We start from the raw sequence: 26,502 nt of genomic DNA, 5'->3' as shown, positions 1-26,502 counted from the left end.
CCGGGCCTCCCGCTTATTTGGCCCTGGAGGGGTCTGTTCTCTGGACCTCGCGGAGCGCTGCTGCCGAGGCTCGCTCGGGGTGCGCATCAGGACGGCGGCTGGCTCTCCCGGTTGAGCCGGTTTCCATTCCCGCCTCCACACGAACCCAATCTTCCCCCGTTTCCCCCAACAGCGCCGCGCCCCGCAGTCCCCCCGCCCTCCCCTCAGCCGCGGCCCCGCCCCCACTCCACCCCGCCCCTAGCCCCGCCCCTGGCCCGTCTGCCCAATCAGAGCGAGAGGAGGGCGGAACCAAGAGGGGGCGGGGCGCGACCGCCATTTTCTTTACGGCGCGGCGGACGTGAAAGGGACCCCTAGCGACGGCGCGGCGGTTGCTAGGGGTAGTGAGCTCTCGCGATGCTTTCCGGCGGCGCCAAGATGGCGGAGGCGGTGGTGGAGCTGTTGGAGCGGGCGGCCAGGCGGGAGGTGCCGCTGGAGGAGCTGCGGGCCTTGCGGCTCGCCGTGCAGGCCGTGCCGCCCGCAGCCCTCCGCGCCCGCCTCAGCGACGACCACCTGGGAGCGCTCTTCGCCCTCCTCAGCGTCAATGACCGGTGAGCGGCGTCTCGGCTCTGCGGGCCTGACCCGGCTCTGCGGGCCTGACCCGGCAATGCCGCATCCCCTCTCCCTTTTCCCCGGAGCATGGTGACTCCTGCTGCTACCCCACCTCCTTCCCTGCCCTCCTTTGGGGTGGGGGCTGGTAGAGCTGGGGATCTGGGAGCACCCAGTGGCGTCCCTCTCCTGAAGGGCTTGGGTTTGTCTCTGTCCCGCCCAGGGAGCAGGTGTCTGCCTGTGTTTCCATCCTGGAGAGGCTCCTGCAGGCCCTGGACCCGGTCTATGTGATCCAGAACCTCAGAGAAGAGCTTCAGAAAGGGCTTTTCCACCCTGATGACTCCGTGAAAATCCTCACCATATCTCAGGTACAGGGTTTTGCCCCAGGAGAGGGGGACAGAGCTCTGTCTTGAGCCAGGCTGGGTTAGTCCTAATCTGTTACTGTTGTTTCATGTCCTAACTTGTGACAAAAGCACTACATTAAGTGCTATGTACAGGAATTGTGCTCCTCTTCCAAGAAGAGCCGTGCAATTTTGGATAAATGCTGGGCAATGTGTTGGTATATAATGCTTTATGACATGTCTGTTAAACATAATGTATAAAACTATGTCTTGACAGAAGTAAATTGTAAATGAATCTTCTGTCATGTGTTCTGGATAAAGCTTTAAAAGCCAGTGCTGACAGCGGGTGCCATAAGGATCAAGTGCAGCAACATTTTGATATTCAGGATACTTTGAACAATATCGTAGAAACATTGAAGAGGAATAGGCTGTAGTAGCTTGACACTTGTTGCGTTAATTTAGAAGAACAGAATTGTCAAACATTGTAGTTTTGAATGGACTTCTAGAGGTTTCAGGTCCAGCCCACAGCTAAAAGCAGGGTAACCTTGCGGCAGGCTATGCAGGGTATTGTCCAGTTGAATTTTGAGTATCTGCGAAAATGGTGATTCTGTCTGTCTAGGTAGCTGTTCCAGTGCCTGAATGTCCTTATAGTAGAAAAAGTTTGTTTTAATGTTATTTTCTATAGTTATTTACAATTATTTTAATGATGTCTTTAGGTTGGGAGGATTGTTGAAAATTCAGATGCTGTTACTGAAATTCTCAATAGTCCTGAACTATTACGGCAGATAATAAATTGCATTGGTGGAGAGAAAATAGCGGTGGCTAAAGAGGTAAGCATTGCTTTGTTTTTTTCTTCCTCTACAAGGTGATGTAGACGCTGCAGAAAATACCTTTTCTACTGTGTCTGTGATGACAGCCTCTGCTCTTCTTTGCTCTTCTTTTTTCCTCAAAAAGAGTTGCTTGAAAGGTGTTATAACCATGTAGGTGCCCTAAGCCTAGAAATTACTTAGATGTGATAGAAAATTTACTTAGAACTGTTATCTTCCAGTAGCTGTTGATGCCAAAGTGAACTCATAGATCTGAATTTAATGGCAGAGACTTGGATCACAGTAACCGTAACTAGCTCTTGTCAGTGATACAGTAATTCTTATTGAAAAGTGACTAGCAATTAGGATTTTAGATGTGTAACATGATTAATATGTCAGTAAAGAACAGTGAAACTAAGTCAGATTGTCTTGGATTTTCTTCTCTTTATGTTTTTCTTACAATGCGTTGCTGTTTTTATTTCCAGGCCATCAAATCTCTCTCAAGAATAGCACAGACGCAAGATGGCTTAGAGGCTTTATTTGTGAGCAATTTGTTGAGTGACTTGAAAAATGTCATGGCAACAAATGATATTGTTCGATACAGAGTGTATGAGGTAGGAATGCGATCAGTGTTAGCATTTGGATGACGTGATACTGCGTTTCTCTTGGACTGTAGTTCTGAATTACAATCTGCATTTTGTGGCTAAATCATTATTAAATTATTATTAGTATTCATCCCTGCATTACAAACTCTTCTTCCTGTCTGTATTTTGTCAAGACAAGAAAGGAGCAGGAAGAGTACAGCAGTGTTGGTCCTCAATGTCATATGTTCTTAGTTTATGGTACAAAGGTGCAAAGTATTGTTTACATCTTTTATTTTCTAACTCATCGTCCCTAAGGCATTGGAAGGGCTACACAGAGTTACTAAAGATGCAATAAAGTGTTTGCTCCCTTGAAATTAAAAGTCAAATAGCTGCTGAAGTCTCTCAACATTTGGATGTGAAGTGCTATTGAAACTTGTGGAGGGGGGAAGAGATCAGGAGAGAGCTGCCAAGCGCGTCAGTCTAGATATGTATGGCAAAGGAGAAATAAAACAATTTAGCCATTTTAGAGCTTAATGGGGATAGTAGTGATGATCCTCTGAAGAAAAGTTGACTGTGTGTAGAAATCAAATGCATGTGCTGTAAACTTGGAACTACTTATGAACTTGTTTCAAGCAAACATTTAGGTTAATTATGAAAACTTCATAAAGTTCTATATTTAATCTATATTGGGTTATTCAGCATTATAAGATGTATTTGGCCATTCCTGTGGATTGTTAACATTATAATATTTTCATAAACCAACACTTTTTCTTCTGCTTTTTAGTTAATTGTTGAGATTTCTTCGGTGTCGGCAGATTCGCTGAATTACTGTGCAAACAGTGGGTTAATATCAGAGTTAATTGGAGAGCTGACTGGAGATGATGTGCTGGTCAGGTATGTTGGTAGTGAGTTTGCCAGCGAGATTTCCCTTTCCCCTCTTTGTTAAAACTCTGATGTTCGGTCTTAAAATAACAGTCTTTAAACACGTTTGTGTGTGTTTCTTGTCAAACCCTTTTCAGGAAAACGCTTTTATCTGCCTCCTCTTAAACAGCCTTGAGTGTAAAATACTGTATACTTAAATTTGAAAACCAGGTTGAAGTTTCCCCAGTATGGTGTGATAATTGTAATGCTGGGCTGCAATGTAAACACTTTAGAACTCTTTCCAACTGTACACCTAAAATAAGATAGCTGAGTGAGCTTGGAGGGGTGTTGGACAGTTGAGGTATTTTGGGTTTTGGTTTTTTTTTTGTTTGGTTGGTTTTTGTCCTAAGGGTAGCAAAACCTGTTTTTTCTTAATCACTGAGTACTTGAAAACCCGTCTGAAATAGGCTAAAATAACTGTCTGTCTGTTACAGAGCTACATGTATAGAGATGGTGACCTCACTGGCCCATACACCACATGGGCGTCAGTACCTTGCTCAACAAGGAATTATCGATAAAATTTCGAACATCATTGTTGGTGCGGAGTCTGATCCTTTCTCAGGCTTTTATTTACCAGGTTACATCATGCGTTTCTTGTTTCTGGTGTTTGCTTTTATTAATGAGTTAAATTGAGAGGACTTAAGCCTCTGTTTTGAAAGCTCGTGAATTTTTGAATATTAGAACATGATGTGCACAAAAAGGACAGTCTAATACATGAATAATATTACTCAGTAACAGTGGTAGTACAGGTAAAATCTGGCGAGACTGTACTAAAGGTTTGAAGTTTGTGTTACTGTAGTCTCCTGAGGTTTTTTTTTATGAATTCAAGAAGACAGCTGTTACTTCATTAATTAAGTAAATCCCAAAATACTGACTGGTTCCTTAGTTCTGTCCTTATTCTGATGCCTTTCACAAACAGTATTCAGATTTAATATCACTAGTTTAGCAGTGAAACAATCTTATGTTAGTTATCTTATTTAATTTTGACATTGCTAAAGTTACTGGTTTTCCACTCTGAATGCTTTTTTTTGTCTTGTTCTCTCAGGTTTTGTTAAATTTTTTGGAAATCTGGCTGTTGTAGACAGTCCACAGCAGATCTGTGAACGATACCCTGTCTTTATGGAAAAAGTCTTTGAAATGGCAGAAAGTCATGATCCAACCATGATTGGAGTGGCCGTGGACACGCTAGGAATCCTGGGATCAAATGTGGAAGGCAAACAGGTTTTACAGAAAACTAGTTAGTATTTTTTTTTTCTTTAATAAAACTTTCTCAGTATGTCATAATATACAGGAGTGAATTGGTTTCGTGTAGTACAGAAAGGAATTGAAAAATATATTTATTTATCTGATAATCAAGGGTGTCTGAATAGCTGTGCTATAGCAGATAAGGTGTTTTTTAACCATCTTGCCAAGCATGGCCGTGTGAAATACCTGGCAGGTAGAATTCTGGTATCACAAGCGTGATTCAAACTATTCTTTTCTAGTGAGCTGCATCACTAGTAATCAGTAGTTGTACTTCAGATTCTTCTGTTTCTACTGATGTCATGACCTCCCTACCAGTGTTAGAAAAACATGAACTACCACATAATGATGCTTTCTGTAAAGACTGCATTGTTTCTTGTCTTATAAAACTATTCAGAGGATTCAAAGTAGGTGCTACGCTTCTTGCTGCTAGTCCAAACTTCGGGGTTTTTTTAAGTGGAAAATTTGTATTGCAGATAGCTATTGGAGTGTTGCAGAATGGCATTGAAGACTTCTAATTACAAGTGTAGTAGGATCCACGCTTCCCAAGATAACTCAGTTATCTGTGATACATAACTTCCTTTTCGGAAATGTTTGGATAGTCTGGAGAATTCACGTAGAAATTTATCTTGGATCCATGTGAAGCAAAGAGTCTTACACTGTTTTTCTTATAGTAGATCAAGAAGCTGCCTTTCTCAGGTTTAATGTACAACACTCTCTTTCTAGCAGTTAATGTGGTATAATGTGACTGATGGGTAACTCTGTACTCCTGTAGAGGTCTGTCTGAATTAATTAAAAGCAATTTGTTTTTATTTTCAAAGGAAGTAGATTTCAAAGTCTGTTAAACAGAATAGGGCACCAAGCAAAGAATGCCCCCACAGAGTTACGACTTCGATGCTTGGATGCAATTTCATCTCTTCTTTACTTGCCTGTAAGTTTGTGGTTTGGATTGTTGTCTCTTTTCCCTTTTTCTTTTTTTTTTTTTTAATCTACAAGAATTAAATTATTGTGTGAAGACCTTTTGCAGCCTCTAGCTTAGGTAGAAGTGGTAGCTTTCTAGTATTCAGAATCATTAATTTTACTGTTTTGAGATTCCCTGATTTATTTGTTTGCTTAAAGTTTGAATTTGTTTGTAAGAAGCCAGGTGTTCTGAAATCTGTTGATAAAACACGAAGTCCAGAGATGATTGGCAAGGGAATGGGAGTGAACAGTTTAATATTCTTGTACTTTAAAGAGATAGTGGCAAACTGCTCTCATCCCTGTGTGTGTTCTTTAGATCCAGTCATCTGGTTTTAATAGTGTAGCTCTAAATGAGCAAGTAAGCCATTTTCATTTGTCTTGCAGGACTGCACTCCAGCACAGCACTTATCTCGTGTATCAAAATCAATTTATTTAAATCTGTCCTTCAAGCTAAATGAAATATAGAAGGCCACTTCTTCATTCATGAACATAAGTTAAAAATTTAAACTACTTCAGTTTAATCTCCTGGTGGTGTGTTTCAGATGACTTCCTTAACCGTTGAACGTATACTCAAAACTTGAAAGCTTTGCATAATCCTAATCAAACTTTTGTTTTTTGCACCTTTCTCTGATGCATGTAGCCAGAGCAGCAGACAGAAGACCTTTTGAGAATGACTGAATCATGGTTCACATCCTTGTCTAGCCAGCCGTTGGAGCTCTTCAGGAGCATCAGTACTCAGCCATTCCCTGATCTCCACTGTGGGGCTTTACGGGTGTTTACTGTAAGTGCTTCTTGTTCTTAAAGATCAAGTAGCGAATTGTGTTGCCATTCAGTCCCAGATTTTTTGAAGCGAATGCCACAGACTTCTTGTTGAAGCCCTGAAGTGGTCAGAAATAAGGCCTTTTTCGTTATGCCCCACTTGCATCCACCATTTGAGTAACGCAGCAGACATGTCATGTCTGTAATGCTTATTTTCTTACAAATTGGAGGGGGGGGGGGAAAAGGCAACAGCTCTGCTTAGGGGGCTGCTTTGATATCAGAAGCACTGCTGTGATAATTCACTTAAAACTTTAAAGATAAGCACTGAACTGTACTTGTTTTCCAGTGTTAAACCCTGCTGCTTGATTTGAGTAGTGGTTGTGTAACTACCGTGTGGAATGAATATCCCACTTCATTTTTTCTATTCCTTGGCTGTTTGCATAACAGCCTACTGTGTAACTGGTTTTGGGGTTATTAAAATGAGGTGTTTCACCCGCTCCCCTCTTTTGTCTTTAGGCTATTGCAAATCAACCGTGGGCCCAGAAGTTGATGCTTGACACTCCAGGGTTTGTGGAGTACGTTGTTGACAGATCTGTGGAGCCTGACAAAGCTTCGAAGGATGCCAAATATGAACTTGTTAAGGCCCTTGTAAACTCCAAAACAATCGCGGAAATCTTTGGAAATCAGTATTACTTGAGGCTTAGGGCTTACTTGCGTGAAGGCCCTTATTATGTTAAGGCAGTTTCCACTACAGCTGTGGAAGGAGCAGAATAATGTCACTGATGTCTTGGTTCCCCTTCTTGCAAACCATGTTACTGAAATAGGTGTTAAGATATAAGGTGTAAAGACTCTCCACGCTGGAGTCTTTTGAGATTGTCTCTTTAAAGGAATGTGAAGCACTTCGACTCTATTTAAAATGAGGGTGATGAGAGCGAATCAAAACCTCTAGGGCACAGCATAATTTCCCATAGAATGTCATGGCAGAAGTTCTCTGTACTGTCGTGAGACAAGTAACCAAGGTAAGCACTCTGTCAGCTGCTGACTGTCTCTTATTTTGCAGAAATTAATCAGTGTTTAGTTAAACTGTTCTTGGGTTTGGAGTTCCTGTAGTATTTTCTCAGTAGATCACAGTTCAATTAAAAAGAAAAAAAACAACAACAAAAAAACAAACACCAAAACACCTTGAGGTTTGTAACCTCAGATGCTGCCATAGTTTCTCTTTTTTTAAATTTTTTTTTTTTTGTATCTGCCAAACTTGGCACTCACGTAACTCTCTTAGCCAGTTATATTCTGTCAGAAACCCTGTTGGTAAGAATAAGGTAGTAACATTCTGTCCACAGGAGGGAGTACGAACTGGATTCTCTTCTATTTTCCACTTGCTGGATGTGAATCTTGCTTGAATAAATAATCCTAAATATTGTTTACATTTTATGCTGAGGATGAAAAAAAGCTTTTAGCCCTTTTAAAAAACAAAGAAATGCACGCTGTAGTGTGTAAAACCAAATTGGGAACTCTGTTTCCCTTGTTGACTGCGACATTGTGTGACAGCTCAGTTTACTTGCTCAAAAGGAGCATGAGCTATAGCACTACAAGTCTACTTCAGAACCAAATCTTAAATTGTTTACACTATTTTTTAACAGAAATCCATTTTTTAATTTTAAGTGTTATTTAAAAAAATGTATAATTTTAGTTGCCTGAATTAGAATAAAAAGGGTAAGAACATAAAGCTTTCATGTTTAAGGGCATGAACTGAGTTAGGAGTGTGGAAATGTAGTACCTTACAAAGTTGTAATCTTCTTTTGAAGATGGTCAGTATCTCAGTGGATGAGATGCGAGACTAGCTGGACGCTCTAGTGATGTGTCTTTGTCCACAAACAGAGACCACAATGTACTTTATACAAAAGGTTTATAGTATTTTTGTTGAGGACGTAAGAAACAAATCTGAGGAACAGCTGGGGGGAGCATAATAAAACCATAGAATTACTACTTCTGGGCTTACTTTAGTAGCGTGTCAAGTCAGGAATACCTTGATGGAGAGTACTTGCTCTGTGCCCCCACTCTGCGAAGGGGAGTGGGATGATATAGTTGTGCAGTAACTCTCCTCTTGCTCATAGCATTGAGCTGCAGCAGAGGTGATGGTATTGCCTGCCAAAAATTGCTGGCCAGGAGTCAAAGTGGGCTCAGAGGAGCCGGGTGGTTGGGGAAGATCCCTTCGTGTTTAATAAGCTGTCGGAATGCAGGTGATCTGCCTTGCTGCTTATGATCTAATATGTACAAAAGTTGTCCAACGTTATACTGCTGCTGACGCTTTCACCCTAGATGTGCATAATAAACACCTGCTAGTGAGAAATGCAGTACACAGTGTCTCATTTGTGACCGGAAAGAGCATGGAAGCTTCATGAATCCCACATCCAGAAAAAACATAAAAGCACTAAAAAGGAAATGAAAAGAGTATAGAAGTCCAGAGTTTGCACCCATATTGGACAGTTCAGCTTTGTTGTTTTAGGTGGCTTTGTGTGCTGGTAGCTCTGTATGAGCCATATACTAAAATCTCAGTAAAAGAAATCAATATATAAACCTTTTCTGCAATTCATGAGCCTCTTCCATGTGTGTTTTCAGCTGTTGCTTTTGAAGGCCATTCTTTGTGCTAAGTCTTTAGCATCTGCTTTGCATGGTACGTTTGCCAAATACAATATTTTGGAATACACAGAGATGCCAAACAAGGAGATTTTTTTATATATGCACATATTCTTTATTTTGTTGAGCTTTGAGCTCAACATTCTGATGAATTGATCACACGCTTACTTGTTATTCACATGTAGTTCCCTACCCATCGTCTGTATTGCTGTATGGTTTACATGTTGCTGATGGTGTATCTTGTATGCAAAGGAAAAATTTAAGTGTGGTGTCACAGTCCTTTCCCCTGGAAAGTAGGAGATAATTGAGAATAAGACAGAAATGGAATAGCGGAGAATGAGAGTTGAGGTAACACACTAAACTTGATGAACTTGGTTTAAAAAAAAAAAAAGAAAACAAAACCCAAACTCCCAACCCCAAATCTCATCATTTGACCCTGGTTAACTTGGTACTTAAGAAGTGTGGATCCTTCGGAGCACACCTGTGATTCCTTCCATCACAGTGGGAGGAGTAGTGGGGCCTTGAAGGTGCCCGTGTGTGTCCATCACAGCTGTAGAACCAATCTGTCCGGCTCGTCTTCCTGCTGCTGGAGGAGCTGATGTGGTTGAGTTAATCCAGAGGGTGTAGGCACAGCTGGGCTTGTGTTCTGTGGCTGGTTACCAATTTGGGGAGTTTTTACCTTGTGAATAAGGCTGGTGTTAGCAGTGTGCTGGTGAGTTTGTTCTGAGTGGGCTGCTGATGCGGTTCTCCAGCATGTTGTGGCGTTGAGGTGCTTGTGTTAGTGTTTCTCTGATATCGTGACTGACAGAACTACAAGATTCTTTAACAGGTAAGTTGGATTTCTTGCCTAGAATCTCCCTGGTCTGTTTACTGAAGCGATTCCTGCAATGGTTCAATGGCTGTTCCCACTCTAAGCTGCTCCCTGGTTTCACTGGTACTGTAAAACGGGCTGCTCAGAAGCAGCTCCCTTTTGTGGATGGAAAGATTCCGCTTTGTTCCAAAATACTTTGGAAATAGGTGATGCCTTGCTCAGATGAAAAATGTGGGAGTTTTGGCATAAGGTAGAGGACTTCAAAAGTGTGGAAAACACTGGATACAGACAAAGTTTCTTGGAATACTCTCTTTTTTTTTTTTTTTAAACTTGCATGCACTTGTAGGTACTTTAGTAGCTGAGTACATCCAGTTGTGCTGCTGTCACACACTACAGCATTGAGGATTCGTTTGCTGTTGAAGAGAACTAACTTTGAGAGGAGATTGTTATTACTGAATGTTAACAGGATAAAAGAGCTGGTAATAGAAAATTCAGGCTTTCTCCACAAATGTTAATCGGCAAAATGAAGAACCTCATTTTTAATTCTATCTAAGTTAAACTGCTTGAACTTATCAATATAGGTCAAAACCTTGCAGGACACCAGACCGTAGTAAGTTTCCAGTAAGGAGCAATCTTTGCCATTGCTTGTTTCCTTCCAGTCTTTAAATAACTCGTCCTCTTTCATGTTGGAAGAGGTGAAAATGAATTTATAGCAGCATCGATTGTAGCTGATGTGCTTTTCCCCGGAGAACCGAGAGCTGTGGATGGGAGTGATGCCAGCTCTTTTAGCACAGATTCCAACAAAGATGTCGGGGGGCACCGAGACTGCCACCTCCTTGGCGGCCACGTAGACCTTGCGAGCGACGTCCTGGGACATGACAAAAGCGCTCCCTTCGCAGTAATCTGGGTAAAACTCTTCTGCGTATTGATGGATGGGAACAAACCCAGGGCTTCTGGGGTCTCTGTCAGGCGCTACTTGATGAACGACCCTCCCCATGTAAACGTCCTCTAGCTGCGTTAAGCTAAGCAAGTGCCCAACCAGACTTGGAATACTGACAAACAGGCCTTCATCTGCTTTAAGAATATACCTTGCATGGGGACAGAAAGTCACCGTCCACTCCACGCTCATCACCATCTTCTGTGTCTGCGTCTCGGGAGAATCGATGAAACTGCCTTCGATAATGTCTCTGTGCTTTTGAGACTCTTCATTGATCTCCAGCTGGGTGGTTACTGACGCCGCCTTTCCTAAAGCAAACAGAGTAAGGACAGCATAACCGCTGGCCTCTGTCACGTTGCCCCATGTCTGCCTGATCACGTTGCGCCTTGTCCTGTTTTCTGGGCTACTGCAGACAAGAACGAGTAAAAATATCTCTTGATCGGAGCATGTTGCTGCGCTGCTGACGGTGTAAGAGAGATTGGCCTTTAGAGGATCCATATCCAGCTTCCTGGCCCTCTCCCTGATTTCAAGAGTCTTTGCATCGGTGTAAGAAAGAGGTAATGACCGCAGGAAGTATTCCTCCAGTAAATCTGCTCCAAAAAGCAGCATGTGGAAAAGCAAGACATTAAAGAGGATGAAGCACCACTGGTGAGTCCGGAGCCTGCAGGGTGTCAGCTGGAGAAGAGAAGACACAGACGCTGAATTCTCTTGCTACTAGAACAGAAAGGCTTTCCTTCATTTTATAATACATTCATGGAAAACAACCATGACTTTTAGACCGTGGTCTTTGCATTATTAGTGTAAGGCTCTTTTCCTGCTAGAAACTTAAGCAACCCTACTCCCTGTGGCACAGCGAGATCCCAAGCTGAGGACATTACCACGCTGTAGTTTAGAAGGCTCCTTTCCATGCATGGAAATAAGGAGGAATAACTCGCTATTAATATTTTCTGACTGTTTTTAAGCTGTTACCGAAGGCCTGAGATGCTAATGAGGACCTGTAATGTTAATATGTGTCCTCAAAGGAGAGCCTTTGGTGCTTGGCCTGACAACGCCGTATGAAAGCTGTCAGGGTAAGAAGCCAGAGGGAAAGGTGTTCGCCAGCCTCGAGCACTCACCTGCATGGCGGTGGGAGTTCTCCCTGCAGCAGGGTCTGGGTTAATGTGGGAGGCAGTTCCTCCTCGGCAGAGGCTTACGGGGCAGCGGCCGTATCTGGGTCTGCGGGATCCAGTTACTGCCCAGTACCCAGAGGCGATGGCTTCCACCTCACCTGCCTGCGGGGAGGAAAGATGATCCCAGGGGATGATCGTGTTGCAGCTGCGTAAGACACAGAGCAAACAAAACTCTAGCCTTTCCCTTTATTAATTTCTGACACTTGGGGTTGGGTCTCTGAGAAAGAAGTGAAGCAACTGCTAGAGTTTTGATAAAAGGGGTCCTCGGGGACCTCTGTGAAGCTGTGCTGCGTCTGCCAGTGTGGTTTTGACAGCCGTGTCATTTTGGTGGTGTTTCTCCTGTGCAGGGCAGTTGACCCCTGCGCTGAGCACTCTGCATCTCCCCAGATGGACGTTTGGTGCCTGAACTTGGTGGGTTTGCCTTGTGTGGGGTCGCCGTGGACGCGGAGGATGCGTGAAGGCGGTGGGCAGCGCTGGGCCAGGCTGTCTCCAGCGCGTGGGGCTGAGCAGGGAGAGGGGTACGGAGAGGCTTTCCCTGTGCTGGGGCCCTGCTCCAGGCCAGGCACCTTGCTTGGCTCCCTCCATGGCTCCTGCAGCCAGGTAAGCACAGGACACTGTTTAGTACCAGGTGTGTTTTTGATGGGCACCTGGGAGCAAGACACAACTAAGGGGCTTTGCAGGGGGAGCTGATGGTGCTCAGCCGGAGGGCCCATGGCCAGGAGGCTGGGGATGTTTTGGTCTGTTCCCCCACCTCCTGCTCCTCCAGCATCCATTTACGGAAGCGGGGATATGAACACTAACGACCTGAGTTGATGGTCCTCTGCTTTCTGGCAGCACAACGTCATTCCGTGGTTTCAAATGACTGTATGGATTTATGATTTTGGAGTGGTTGCATGTCCTGGTGAAGAGCCGTGATGATCTACCCCTGGACACCCCTTCGGCATGGCCTCGGCTGCGCCGGATCCTCCGCGTGTTAATGTTGGCTGAGCGGCGGCTGCGCTGGGGCTGGGGAGCCGCAGGGGACTGGAAGTGCTGGAGGGGGGAGTGCCAAAGACACCACAAACAGGATGGAGGTGTCAGCAGGGGTGAGAGTTGGCTTTGGCAGCAGGTCCACAAGCCTTGGGGCCTGTGGAGCACCGAGGGGGGAGAGAGGGGTTGCGGGTCCCCAGCAGCCCCCAGGGGAGGGCAGGTGGAGGAGGTGGGCAAATTGGGGTGGGAGGTGTCAGCCTTCATCAACACAAGTGTGGGAACTCCAGCCTCCATGTGAGAGCAGAGAGAGCGTGATTTTATTTTTTTTTTGTTTTTGTTTTGAAAAGATTTCTCATAGTTAAGGGTGGATCTCTGATACGGCATCCCCGGGTGAAAGGGTGCAAGGAGAAGGCAGCGTCGCTGTGTTTTGCCGTGGCTGTGTGCCTTGTCAAGGGTGTGATGCTCTGACCATTGCGATCCTCCCTGAAGCATCCTCTGGGGACTCTGCGTCAGCCAAATGTCCCAAGGAGATGGAGAAGAGCTTTGATTTCTGGCTTGGGGTGACCAAGGGCTAATCCCTCAGCTCTGGCTGAGCCCCTTGGCTCTCCCAGTGCCTGCCCCTGGGTCTGCGGCAGTGGGGGGAGGTCTTTGCTGTGTGTATTGGGAAATCTGCGTTGATACAGGGAGCAGCTAGAATTAACAGAAGAAACCAGGTCCCCACAATGTGGTCACAGCTGGGAAGTGCATCACACCCCTCTGAAAGACAACCCAAACACACACAGTGTGTGTGTCCCAGTGCAGACCTCGGCTTTAGGCTCTCCAAAATTGGGAAAAACGCCTTTCACAGAGCTTGTGTGTCAGCTGGGCTACAGCTTCATTGGGACCAGCCCCGCAGTCATTATAAATCCTTGCTGAAGTTGTGCTTTGAAGCTTGGCGAGCTGTCAGCATGGGAAATGTCAGTTAAATGTGTTCTCTGAAATAAAAAGCAAATACAGAAATATTTTTCATGTATAATAATATAGCACTATAGCCTCAGACACCCAATCTGGGAAAAAAATTCTTCCTTTGAAGATGCTCCGTCTCCAGCTAAACCATTTAATAAGCAAATAAATACTAGCATTTGAAACCACTTCCATTAAAAATATTGGCTTTCCCAATTGTGCGTTTTTAGAATAATAATAAAACCCACATGTGTATCATCCCTGTCGCAATTACGCACAGCGTGGTGCTTGCAGCACTTCTGAAGTCATTTCTTTAGCACGGCTTTGTGGTGGCAGCAGGAACTTCAAACAGTCGCCGATATCACGTATATAAGTTTAACACTATACAACCGCAGCCGGGACACGGGGTTTTGTTTATCTGAAGAGCCTGGCTGAGTCCTGCAGGGGAAGGCTGAGAAGGAACAGACAAGAAATGACTGCTGAAGGGTAAAATAACTGATCTGGAGTGACACAAACCCCTTGGCTTTGGGGACTTTGCCTGGGGGTGATCCCTCCATCCTTTGAAACCCAGGCTCCAGGCAAAGGTACTGCACAGCCGCTTATGCGTGACCTTGTCTCACTTTTCAGATGGGTGAAGTCAAGCATGTTCTGGGAAAACCTCACTCCCAGTGAGATCCAAGAGCTTCCAGAAGAAGGGTGAATTCAGGATCCCCGGAGTGACTGAAGTCAGGTCGGTCTGGGGAACGGAGTGCTGTTCCTACGGCTTCACTTAAACCCTGAAAAACCTTGTGGGTGTAAATTAGGGAAACAACCAGGAAAGCAGGTTTTCCTGAGCCACAAGGCTATAATTTGCTTGATGTAAGCTCTTTTCATGTTTTCCTTAAGTTTTGCATCCAAGCAAAACTCATAATGGGAGCAGGGATGTACCGATAACGCTGTGGACGACCTACCGTATGAACACTGAGTGTTTAGACTGAAGGACGCTTGGGTTTGATTTTTTGGGGAGGACGGGGCCCTGAGCTCCTGTGGTACCCAAAGATAAAAGCGGAGGCATGTGGAGGGCGGTGGGAGATGCTGCTGAGCAGGACGAGCCCGGGGCTGCGGGGCGGGCAGCCGCGGTGCAACGTGCTGCAGGGGAGCAGCCGTACCCACAGCTCCTTAAAATGCCTTTTAAAGCCTCCTGGCTCCCCTCCCGATGCTGTGAACATTTGGAAGGGGGGAGCAGAGCCCGGTTTGTCTCAGTTCTGCTTGACTCCGCTTGATGAAAATGCGAAGGCTTTGGATGACGCACCGTTCTCAGGCGATGGTGCGGGCGGATGGGGTTTATCGGAGAAAACCAATGAAAATTGGTTTCTCCAATACAGAAACCCGAGCTCTGCCTGCCCCAGGTGTCCGTGCGGTCGCTCCGAGCCACGTGCTGTCCTTCCCTGCAGGGTGGACACCCCTCTCCATCCCCACCACGGTCCCCCTTACTCCCAGGCTCTTCCCAAAGCCGGGTGGATTCCCGCAGGCAGGATTTCAGACCTTCACTCGACTGCAAACGGGCCAGACCCTGTTTGCATAGCCCGCCTGTTGGCAGGCGATTTTCCTCGCACAACGGCCTCTTTCCCGAGGAATTCCCTGTGCAGCCGCTTGTCTTATTCTAAGGGTCAGAGCCGACCCCTGTGACAAGGCACCCTCCGCAGGGCTCTGCCAGGTCCCCAGCTGGGATCCTCCTGGGAGCACAAAGCACCTTCCGCCGTGTTTTGGACCCTGCCCAAAGTGTCCCCTCTATTTACAACCTGCCTTTTGCTGTGTTTCACCAGCGCACGCAGCCCCAAGAGCGCGAGGGGCTGGGAAGGGACTTGTCTGGTTTTTAATAACAGCATCAGTTGCAATAAATAAAGGGAGACAATTGTTTTGGTCTTAGTCACCTAATAGCTATGTTTTTGCTTAAAGATATGATTCAGCTCTCGCAGGCAATTCTTCGCCTTAAGTTCTCCATGAGGCTTGGGAGATGATGGAAGAGGAGGCTCTGTAAGAGTTACACAGTGTGCGTTTCATTTGGGTTTTGATATTTAACATCCCTTCGGGTGTTACATATAAGTAGAAAACTTAAAAACAACGCGACAAACTGCAGTGCCGACACGCGAGACAAAAAGATTAGCCTCTCCTGGTACGCAAATGAGCATGTCTTTTCTTCCTATTTAATGGCTCAGTTGACTAGGTTAAAAACATGCTGTTATAGCCAAGTTCCTATAATTCATTTTTTCTTTGCATACATCAGTCTCAGAGTTACAGAGCTCAATCTTTTTGTATGGGTATGTTTGATTATTACTTCTTGAGTTTAACGACAGCTTTGACAACTAACTACCGCTGTATTTCTTGCTAAAGACAGCTTAAACCCTCTGTGCGTTCTGCAAGTGCCGCATTCAGCCTCAGAAAGTTTGAGCTAAATGTAAACTGAATGGAGAAAGCATGAGCTTGTGAAAAATGTTGAGTTGCGAGGCCACAGGGCTCCAGCCCGTGGGCCAAGCTGGTTCCCGAAAGTTTGTTTCTCTGCCAAGATGTCAACTTTTCTGTAAAGTCACCTATTTTGCAGTTGACCAGAAGTTTTCCCCTTGTTATTAAATTTCGCAGTGTGCCATGCAGGTTGCTTTGCCTTGCCCTTTAATTCCCTGGGGTTAGACGGAGGCTGTGTTTGTACCTGGCAAATCTGGATTTCACGTGAAAGTCGTTCGACACACACAACATCCGAAGCATTTGCAGCCTCGAACCAAGCTCAGCTTGGATTAAATTCAGTCCACGCTGACGATATTTGCAAGTGGGAGCAAGCCAGGCCTGACTCCACGGCCGCTCCGGGGCTGCGGCGACGCTGGGCAGCCAGTCGGGGCATTTCTTCCTTCTGGGGAGCTCCTTGCCCTGGGGCCGATGGGGGTGCGGGGGTGTGCGCATGTATGTTGTACCCAAAAATGCAAAGCTAGTCTGAGGTCATGGAGGGAAACAGGAGCTGAGCGCAGCTTCTGGGGCTTGTGGAATGCTCCAGCCCATCCTCTCCGGGTCCCACGGTGCTGGATGGATCCAGCCGTGCTCCAGGCGCATGGACCTGGGGATGCCCCGGGGATGGGGCTACAGCCCCCAGCCATGGCCAAGGCTCCAGTTGGTGGGGCCATCCCCCATTGCCCTCCTGCCAGGGGGGTGTCAGGGAGCTCGAGCAGGACAAGGACACCCTCCGACACAAATCCTCACTTGGCTCTGGAGCACCGCAGCGTGCTGGGCTCGGGTAAGATGTCCCTCAGGAGGTGACTTGCTCTCCCTCTTGCCTCTGACTCATCCCCACTGTTGCCTCCCACAGATTTATTTATTGCTCTCCCAGACACAGGAACAGCAGAGTTGAGTCTCCGTTGCCCCGTGCCATGTCCCTCCTTGGGCAGCCGGAGCCGTGATCTGCTGGGGGGAGTCGCAGACTGGGGGGTTGCCTTTCCCAGGAGCCTTGCACAAGCCGCCCCCGGCCATGCCGCTCCCCGAGCCTGGCTCTGGGATGGGAAACTCCCGTGTGTGCACATACAGCACGTGGCTGTGCAAATGGCACTCGGCAGCCCGGGGTGTCCCTGTTCCCCAGCACTGCAGCCTCCACGCTCCCTGCCCACGCAAGAGATGGCCCCGTGGGCCTCGTGCTCTCGCCCGCTCCGGGGTGCGGAGGGGAACGCCGGGATGCTGCAGGGGCTCCCCAGCAGAGCTGTGGGACCTGTGGGAGTTGAGAGGAGGAGGCGCAGTGCCGCAGTAGGTATGTGAAATCCTGTTTAATTTATTTTTTTTTATATAAGACAACTGTTGGGAAACAAGGAATTGTAGCATTGATGGCATCTTGTTGAGCGCTGCAGCCGAGGGCAGGGAGGACCGGCTCAGCCAGACCCATGTCCCCAAGATGCCGAATGGCGCCTTTGCCGGGAGCGCCTCCCTGCCTTCCCCCTGCGGCTTTGGGAGCGCGGGGCAGGTGTGACAGCCCCAAGGCAGGTACCCGCTGCACCCTGCCCCACACCTGAGCCATCTGTGGGGCTGAGGGGCTGAGCACCTGTGATATATTAATGATTAAAGATGATGTTAAAGCATGGCAGCTGGGAAGAAAAAGGTCTTTATCACAAAGTAGTGCTGGCTGGGACACGAAAGGCCTAAAAGTGTTTCCAAAGAGAAGTGAAGTTTACTGCTATTGATCTTGGAAGTGAAGGGTCAGAGAGGAAGGGCAGCATCTCTGGTCGGTGCTCCATTGAGCAGGTGGAAACAGGAGATGTGAAGAGACCCCCAAAATTTCTGAAGGATGGAGAGATTGCCTTGGGGAGGAGGGAGAGCACTCAACTTGCCTCGCTCTTCACGAAGAAAAGGAAGAGGTGTTTTGTGTTGCAATATGTTTTCATGGGGAGAAAGCGCAGGATAAAAGCAGACTCGATCTGGTGGGCAGAGGCAGGCTCTGCTGCGGCTGGGAACTGCAGTCAGACGAATCCTCGTTAGGAGGAGGGGGTGCGGCTGACTAATGAGCGAGGCGGCGTGCGGGGAAGCCAGGGGAAAGAAGTACCAAGGAAGGGAGACGTAGTGATCTCAGCATCCACAAATGCCTTCCCAGAGGTCAGACGGTCCCGGGGCTGGCGAGGGCGGGATGTCTTCACCTCCGTGTGCTGGGGAAGGGACAGGAGGACCAGATCAGCCCCTCTGGGCTCCGGCATGGCCAGTTATCCTCTGATGGGGGAGTGTGAAATGGTCTTGCCGGGTACTGTGAGGGAGTAGAAATCCAACACGGACCCTGACCGAATGTTCACCTTTCCCACAGGCACCCGGCTCCCAAAAACATCCAACCATCCAGGCTCCTACCTTGAGTTTAGGACAAAATCAGACTGTGTTCTGCCAAATGGCAGAGGAAGAACAAGCAAGCTCAACCCTGGGAGCTGACACTGCTCCCTGATAGTCAATGTCAGAGCATAAATAAGCCCCCATCCTCTGGTTGTTCTTGGTTTTACAATACACATTATGCCCTGAAGTACTTTCTGGAGTTAAATAATAGCAGGGCAAGAAAAAAATGACCAATGTGGAAGGAAGGAAAGTATTTTCCTTGTTATTCTGTTCACTACAGGTTGTAGAGTAGTTCGTTACGGAGGATCCTCTTGTACTCGTTTAGCAGGAGGGGAAGCAAAGGCTGCCAGTCCAGCGTGGCTGATCCGTGCCGGAGCGGGGAGCGGTCCCCAGGTAGGGGATCTCCTTTCTCAGGTAGGATCCCAGCAAGTGCCATCACCGGGACAGCTTGTCCCTGTGCCCAGCGGCTGGGCCTCTGCCTCAGCATCCCCCCGGCTCCATGCCAGGACCGGGGAGGCGCCAGCCCTTCCAGGCACCGCTCCACGGCTGGTCCATCGCTGGTGGCAGCGCCAGGGCGGAGATCAGGTGGGACCAGGGACCTCTCCGCTTGAGCTGCAGCATTTGGGTGGGGATGTCCTCATCTTCTGGCTCTTTCTCTTTCATTTTTCATGTCTCTTTTCTCACCGTCCCCACCCCCACCGAAGCTGTTTTAAATAATTCCTCCTCCACGCCTGTGTTATCACCTAGCATGTGAATACGCTGCTGTGCCACCCACCCCTCTCCTCGCAGAGCTGCACGTTAACATTTTGCACCCGATAATGTGAGGCAATTAGTGAATGAAGAATAACTTTCCTACTTAAAAGCATGATGGGTCAGGAAGTATCACAGGGATGGATTGCATGGGGAGTATTGCTTTTCTCTCAAATGACTCCTAGTGTAGGAGAGTCCATATGGAGAGAGAGGAGGAGGAAGTGATGCTGCGGGAGAAACGAAGTCTCCGGTCCTAGCGAGAAGCGTAAACCCCAGTGCATCTGAGTGGGCACTTTCCTCTGGAGCTGGAGGCTGCGGCAGCGAACGGGCACCATGTACCGATGTATCACGCGAGGGCCAGGGCTCCCAGGAGCAGCAGCTGGGGCACGCAGGGGGTGGGGGGTGGCAGGGGGCAGGGGGCAGCAGGGGGCCAGTGGCTGCCTGGAGAGAAACCGTTACTCTGGAAGCAGCGAGTTCCTGGCCCAGGTGGCGTCACCCTCCCCTGGGGTCTGACTGAAGTGGGTTTTGGTGTTTCGGGTGGCTGAGCTGGCAGAGGAGCGTTGCACAAGGCATGGGGGTGTTTCCTTTGTAATAAACGGGCGTCACTGGGAATCTCTGCCCACCTGAGCAGCCCTGGGGTCCCACAGCGAACTCCCCAGCGCTCGTGCAAAAGCATGGTCTCTTGAAGACAAATCAAAAAAGAAGCAAAAGAGGAGAGGAGCGTGCCAGAGCTGGGGCGGAGCTGATCCCCTGGGACTGTGCTGCCCCACAGGCTGCACGGCCGCCCCTGCCATGGGGCTGGCTCAGTCTCCCCCATGGCCCTGGGCCAGTGTGGGCCGTGGGAGCCTGCGAGGGGGCTGCTCTGTTTGCAGCCGCTTTCATCCAGCGCCTCCGAGGGGGGACGCAGCTTTGGGGCACTTTGGGTTTGGCCGCATCATTACGGATGGCTCCTCCTGACTCCTGGCACAGGGCTAAACTTAATGGGAAGAGAAGGCACCTTGGACTCCCTCCCGTTAACCCTTTCCCAGAGGTGGCCAGCCCGTTTCCAGGCTGCCCCCGCTGTACCTGGGGCGGGGACGTGCCCGCAGCGGGGCCATGTTTTTGCAGCAGGGCCCCCCTGGAACATCAATGCTCCCCGGCCCGGCCAGCGCAGCACGGCACAGGAATTCCCCAGCAGGCTGGGGCTTGGCCGGCCTGTTTGCTTTCTGTACAACCCCAAGGCGCGGCAGCACTCAACACAAATATTTATATGACTAGTAGAAAATAAAATAAAATAAAAAATTTAAAAATTTTAAAAGAAAGAAAGGAAGAAAGAAAGGAAGAAAGAAAGGAAGAAAGAAAGGAAGAAAGAAAGGAAGAAAGAAAGGAAGAAAGAAAGGAAGAAAGAAAGGAAGAAAGAGGAAAAAAGGGGAAAGAAGGAAAAAAGAAAAGGGGAAAGAAGGAAAAAAGGAAAAGAGAATAAAAGAATAAAGAACAAAAAGAAAAAAGAGAAAAGGAGAAAAGAAAAATAGAAATAAAAAAGGAAAAATAAAAATAGGAAAAAGGGGTGAATAAAAGGGGAAAAAAGACAAAGCAAAATAAACCTCAAAAAGCAAGGGCCCAGGAAGGGGTGCGGGTGGCGGCCGGGGGGCGAGGGGTCCCGCCCGGTGCAGTGCCGGGGTGGGCTCACGGTCCGGGCGGGGGTCGCGGAGCCGGTGGGGGGGCGGCGCCGAGTGCGGGTGCGGTCGGCAGGGGGCGCCCTGGTGCAGCGGCGGGGCCGGGCGGGGGCCGGGGGGGCTCCGGCGGCGGCGGGGGGAGCAGCGAGGTGGCGGCTCCGGCGCCGCCGCTCCGCGCCATGGGCTGCCTCGGCGGGGGGCGAGCGGAGGAGGCGAGCGGGGCCACCGCCGCGCCGCTCCGCCGGTGCGCGTAGGGCAGGACTCCCGCCCCCGGCTCCCTCCCGCCCGGTGCCCCGCAACTTTCCGGCACCTGTTGCTGCCCGCCCCCCGCCGGGCTCCCCCGCGGCGGCCGCCTCCTCCCCGGTATGCGGAGCGCCCGGCCGGCCCGCGGGCTGCTGCGGCGGCGGCGGGGCGCGCCGTGATGGGCGGCCGGCAGCGGCAGCGGGACGGCGGCGCTGGCTCTGCCCGCGGCCGGCAGCCCCCGACCGGCGCCCTCGGCAGCGCGGGGGGCCCATGCTCTGCTCCGCCTCCCCTCTCCGGGCACCCGCGCCGCTTCGCCGATGCCTTTCTCGGGCGAGGAGCGGAGCCTGCAGGGGATCTACAAGCCGGCGGGGCCGGCGGAGGGCAGGGCGGCCGGCGGGGCTGCCGTCTGCACCGAGTGCTACACCAACCGCTCCTTCGTCTACGACGATGGCAGCGCCCACAGGTACCCGCCGGTGGGACGCGGGGGTCGGTCCGGGGGTGTCGGGGTCGGGTCCCCGGGGGCTGCCTGGGGAGCCGTGGGGCTGGGGGGGCGCGGAGACCCCTGCGCGGTGCCGAGGGGAGCCCCTTCCCTGCCGTCCCCCCGCCGCGACCCCGCGGGGGGAGCCGGGCCCGGCCCGGCAGGACCCTCGTCCCGTGTTCCCACCGCCCTTCCCATGCCCCGAGCCTGGAAGAAAGTTTCTGCGACACTTCCAGGCCTGGCTGGGGTCCCCTGCGATGGCCGGGGTCCCCTGCGAACGCCCCTCTGGGCAACATCACCTTGGGAATGGATAGTTAGAGGCTGCCTGGGTACAGGGGATGCTTGGAGATCCACAAGTTGTTCCCGGCCATGTCCTTTATGGGAAAAGGGTCGATGCTGCCCCTCTGTTGTGCCTGGCATGGATGGAGGCTGTCTTCCGTGGTGGGTGGGTCAGGCAGTGTTTTGGAGGAGCGGGTTTGGCTGAGCCCTGAAGCCACCCCAAAGCCAGAGGACTAAAATGCACGCAGGCAAAAAGGTGACATTTCCACAGGTGCGTCGCAGCCCACGCTCCAGCTTTAGGCTGTTTTTATGCCAAAGTTAAAATGCTCGGTACGAGGGAGGGGCTGTGGTGTAGAAGTGAGGAGCTGCTCAAAGGGTATCACAGGGACCCAATGCCACCGTCCTCTTGTGCCCAGCAACAGACGTGTCTCTCATGGAGATGAGTGCTTGTTGCTGAAGTATCCCAGCTTTTCCTGATAACTCCTTTATATTATCATTGATCTGATTATATTTATTAGCGTGTCTCTTCTGACTGTCACACTCATCAAATTTCAGCTTAAATGAGCAAATGAAATGTGTGTATCAATTCGTTCTTGGCAGATAAGGACCTTGGCTGGGTTTGTGCCCTGGGCTGGTCCGCTGGGGTTTTTTATGTTGACATCTGCTCGCTGTGAGTTAGGAGGACCATCTTTTATTCCTAAAAGCCATACATGGAAGAAGAAGGAACAGCCTATTTGGTGAACTCTTTAATTTTCAGTACATTGCCACTGACTGGGTAATTGGTAAAATCCTTGAATATTGGTTCTTGGGATTAAGTCCCCCATCCTTCCCCTGCCCTGTCCTCTCTGCCAGAGGCACGATGTCCGATGTGGCCAAGGCACCGCAGTGCCTCGGGAACGAGGAGCACCTGATGCCCGAGAACACCTGCCAGGGTGGCTGCAGAGCCACGGGGCCTTCACCAGACCCAGTTTCCTCATTTTGCAGCTGTACTTGGTGTGTTTGCAGAAATGGCATCCTTGAGGAGGTTATGGAACGCGTCTGTGTGTGTGTGGAGATCAGGGATCAGGCTGGAGACAGCAGCTTGCCGAGGGTTTGGACTCCAACATTACGGGAAAACGATGAGTTGCTCCGCTCAGACAGCAGTTATTGCTCCTTATTACTTACACTGCAGTGCTGCTCGGGGTCATTTATCCTCATTTAATGCGCAACAACAAAATCCTTGTCCAAAGGTCTGCCCCTCTGTCTCTCTCGGTCTGAATAGAAGAGCTTTGCTTTCTAATTATTATTATACAGCTCAATGTGTTTCTCTAACCCCCTCTGGCTCCGGAGAGGTTGAAATGCCATTACTTTCCGTGGCTTGTCTGGCCTGCCTCTGCGTTCAGCCCCTTTGCTGCCCTTCCAGAGATATCGAATGAGCTGGTTGGAGCCCTCAGGACTCAGCAGCTTTGCCCGTATCTGCCTGTTTCTCCAGCTCGGAGCAGTCTGGATCTCTAATGTGCTTTTTTAGTGCTGTTCGGCTGAAGAAGCAGAAAACGATTGTTGTAAACAGGCTAAAGAGGAACGTGCAGGAGCAGGCAGAGCAACCACCCCCATCTCCCCCATTAGGAGATCCCGGGGGCCCACTGGCTACTCTGCTGTTTGGTTGCCTCTTCTGCAGCTCAGGCTGGGGGTGCGCATCCCCTTTGGGTGGATGATCGCATTTAACAACCTGCTACCACTCAATCTCTGCCTGCTACAAGAGTTTCTTCCTCACCTCCGGTGGGTTTTACCTCTGTTCAGCTGAAAGGGCCATGAAGGCAGCACCCGGCCTGTGGCCAATGTGGGGTTTGTGCCCGGCGGGTGCGCAGTCCCCCGGGGCGACCAGGGCTTGGGTGTCCTATGCAGGCTCCTGCGTTTGTCTCTGCTCCGTGCTTCCAGGCATGTCCTCGTAGCTGTAGGTGTGATGGCAGAGAAGCAGACCTGTCACCAGAGGTGTGTGCGAAGGATGTGAGAGCCAGAACATATCTGAGCAGCAACGATGTACCACGCTTTCAATGTACCTTCTGCTAAATGTTCAAGGGGACTTCAGCTGGGCTGGCCCCAGTAAAATAAAAGGAAGCCTCAATTATCCCCTTAACAAATCTAGAGGTGGCTTAAAAACTATTGAAGAGAAATTCCATCTTCTCAGGTGCCCGAGCATGGAGGCACGTATGCAAATGTCTGTGTGCTTTCTCCTGGCCCTCTTTACAAGGGGACAATGGTCCTGAAAGTCCCTTCCAGTCAGAAAGCAAGGGGTTAACTTAAAAGCACTTGAAAGTACGTTTGGAGAGCAAACACACATTTCTGGCACCCAGAGGGTACCAAAGCCTAAATTTTACTTTCCTGCCTCGTGGGAAATCAGGGTAAATGTTTGTACAAGGAGCTAGTCTGTCATTTAGGGGAATACAGGACTTCCTCCGGCCAGCAGCCCTGCTTCCTCTGCCTTGCCCATGTAAGGGCACTCTGGGAAGCAGCAGTGATGGATGAGCGGCCATATGGAAGGACTCATGCAAAAATATCCTGCACAAGTAAGGGGGCCTGCGGGAGAAGCAGGGACGTGCGAGAGGAGACTCGGTTTTTCCATCCGCTCCATCCTCCCGCTGCAATGGCTTATTTAAGAAGAAAAAGGTGAAAGAAGGCGGCACGCACCATGATACCTGGGGAAGCTGTGTAGGAAGATCGCATCTTTGCATTAGACGTATGTGGCTTTTCTCATGTCTGTTTTTAATGTCCCTTACAGGACGTCTGTCTGTCTGCTAGACTGCTCCACTGCGGGTTCCCTGCTGCTCTTTATACTTGGAGTAAACAGTAGATGTCCTGTGCTGTGCAGGGCCGGGGCGGGGGCGGGCGCCTTGCCATGGATTTGGGAGCGGAATGTGGAGGGAAGGTGGGTATGGGCTGGAGCGGCTGCTCCAGTGCAAGTGCTTGAGAAGCCGAGGCTGGGGGCTGGAGAGCAGCAACCAGAGACACCTGTGAGCAGGGCTGGCGTGGCAGCCTGGGACGTGCTGATGGGGCGCCAGATAGAGGGGGCTCGGCTTGACAGGGGCTGTGGTGGGGTCTGTCCTCCCTCCCACCCGACTGGGCAGCCAGGACAGATTGTACTTTCTGGCCCTAGAAATCACAGCAAGATTTGGAGCAGTGGCAGAAAGCCTAGAAATGCCTATAGGCATCTTCTGCTGCTCTGGTCAAAGCCTCTGCATGCCAAGGCAGGTGTTTGCCTGCTGTCCTCGCTGAACCCGGGGTGATCGGTGAGTTCCCAGGGCTGTGTCTTTATGGGAGAGCTTGGGAAAGTTGATCTGAACCCATATCTGAAGGATATGAATGCAAAAAAAAAAGAAAAAAAAAAAGAGAAAAAAAAAAAGCACATTGATTAAACTGGATTCTTGCTCAGTGAACACTCTCATCCAGACTTGGGTCGACTCTCCCATGGCTTCTCGTGCTACACTTCAGATGTATCAGATGGACTGTCTCAGCTTAGCACAAGGATGGTTCCTGCAGCTGAGAGCCTGTTGTTGTCTCTTAAGTTTTCCATTTTCTGGAAATGGATGGCAAGAGGCTTCTTTGGCAGAGCGTGCGCTGAACCAGACTCTGTAGCTAATTAATAACCAGTTCCTCCAGGCAAGATTACTAGCTTAGACATTTATCAGCTTCCAAAAAGTCAGCCTTGTGGATTGCAACAACTGTTGCTCTGGCTGCCTGTGGGGATCCTGGTCTCACTGTTCCTGGAGGAACTGCAATAGGGAGCCATAAAACCAGAGGGCCAAACACCCTGTATTTTCAGCGGGTTTATGTAGCAGGGATCAGCTGTTTTCCTCACCTGATTAGGAAAGGGCAGGAGTCTGCCTGCGGCTCCGGCAGCAGTCTGAAATCCGGGGCTCGACAGGGCTGTCAGCAGGTTGTGCTGCAAAACCCTCCACGGGAGGGCACCCACCAGCACCTGGGTCACTGGGAAGAGGTTGTGGGAACCCCCCTGCTATTCTGTATAACGGAGGACCCCTGATATGCTGAACGTCCTCCTTAGAAGCTGCCGTTGGGTTCTGGCAGGGCTGTGTCACCCTTCGCTGGAGAGCAGCAAAGTAGGTCATTGCCTGTGCTCAAGGCGCTCTCTGCTCCGCAAAAATATTTACAGCATCTATTTGAATCCTCCCAATTCTCCATCAGCGACCTCTTCCTGACCTCCACGCCTGGTTCCCAAGCGCTGCCTGCAATTTGTTTTGGAGCTTATTAGCGTTTCTCTTGCATCCCTGCCAAACCGTGCTGGAGTGTGGAACAGCTCATTCATCCTTCTTATGAATAAAAACAAGCAAAGAGCCGAACGAGGGCTGAGCCCAGGTGCTTCTGGTGTTCTTTGACAGGGACAGGGGGCAGGCACAGAGCAGCCCTTCCCGGGGCTGTGCTGCTGCAGCCTGTCGGATCGGGATCCTGGGCTGGAGGGTGTACGCAGCAGTCGTGCTTGGAAGACAAGGATGGATGCTTCCCCCGGGGTTTACCTGGTTCCTCTTGAAGCCGTTGGTACTTTCTGCCTCCACAAGAGGATGTGACTTGTCCGATGCAGCTGCGCTGTGAGAAAACCTGCTGCTTTTCCTTTGAGC

General features: G+C 49.6%; 3 protein-coding genes and 1 long non-coding RNA gene across 10 annotated transcripts in view; 3 read left to right on the top strand and 1 right to left on the bottom strand.

The window, feature by feature from the left end:
• The first annotated feature begins 324 nt into the window (after positions 1–324).
• Positions 325–8,787, top strand: PSMD5 (proteasome 26S subunit, non-ATPase 5). Its single transcript, XM_054220895.1, has 10 exons — positions 325–587; positions 809–953; positions 1,643–1,756; positions 2,218–2,346; positions 3,101–3,210; positions 3,672–3,814; positions 4,283–4,474; positions 5,301–5,410; positions 6,080–6,220; positions 6,715–8,787. Exons 1-10 carry the CDS (start codon positions 394–396, stop codon positions 6,970–6,972), a joined length of 1,536 nt encoding a protein of 511 aa, XP_054076870.1. The 5' UTR covers positions 325–393; the 3' UTR covers positions 6,973–8,787.
• Positions 8,788–10,157: 1,370 nt separating this feature from the next.
• On the bottom strand, positions 10,158–11,704 carry B3GALT9 (beta-1,3-galactosyltransferase 9). The gene is made up of 2 exons (XM_054220975.1): positions 11,699–11,704; positions 10,158–11,258 (listed from the first exon to the last, which is right to left on the bottom strand). Exons 1-2 carry the CDS (start codon positions 11,702–11,704, stop codon positions 10,158–10,160), a joined length of 1,107 nt encoding a protein of 368 aa, XP_054076950.1.
• A 359-nt stretch (positions 11,705–12,063) lies between these two features.
• On the top strand, positions 12,064–13,623 carry LOC128917600 (uncharacterized). Its single transcript, XR_008469307.1, has 3 exons — positions 12,064–12,352; positions 12,587–12,837; positions 13,069–13,623. It is a non-coding gene; the product is annotated as an uncharacterized LOC128917600 (long non-coding RNA).
• Positions 13,624–21,440: 7,817 nt separating this feature from the next.
• The window catches only part of KCNT1 (potassium sodium-activated channel subfamily T member 1), an 89,525-nt gene continuing 84,463 nt past the window's right edge, over positions 21,441–26,502 (top strand). For 6 of the 7 annotated variants that reach the window (XM_054221046.1, XM_054221043.1, XM_054221044.1 and 3 more), the window contains exon 1: positions 21,441–21,598. In XM_054221046.1, the coding sequence (XP_054077021.1) occupies positions 21,453–21,598 (146 nt within the window). In that variant the 5' untranslated portion in view covers positions 21,441–21,452. Of the gene's footprint in view, positions 21,599–24,450; positions 24,609–26,502 lie in introns of those variants that run through there. The other variant, XM_054221047.1, reaches the window with a different exon arrangement.

Source organism: Rissa tridactyla, chromosome 14 (genome assembly GCF_028500815.1).
Source record: "Rissa tridactyla isolate bRisTri1 chromosome 14, bRisTri1.patW.cur.20221130, whole genome shotgun sequence".
NCBI lineage: Eukaryota > Metazoa > Chordata > Aves > Charadriiformes > Laridae > Rissa > Rissa tridactyla.
Note: the sequence above shows the minus strand (reverse complement) of the source record. Positions and strands in the feature narration are given on the sequence as shown.

Excerpts from the sequence above, each read along its gene's own strand:
- PSMD5 (XM_054220895.1), top strand. The coding sequence starts at position 394 with ATGCTTTCCGGCGGCGCCAAGATGGCGGAGGCGGTGGTGGAGCTGTTG. Across the intron at positions 954-1,642 it reads AAATCCTCACCATATCTCAG|GTTGGGAGGATTGTTGAAAA; the intron begins GTACAGGGTTTT and ends TGATGTCTTTAG. Across the intron at positions 5,411-6,079 it reads CATCTCTTCTTTACTTGCCT|CCAGAGCAGCAGACAGAAGA; the intron begins GTAAGTTTGTGG and ends TGATGCATGTAG.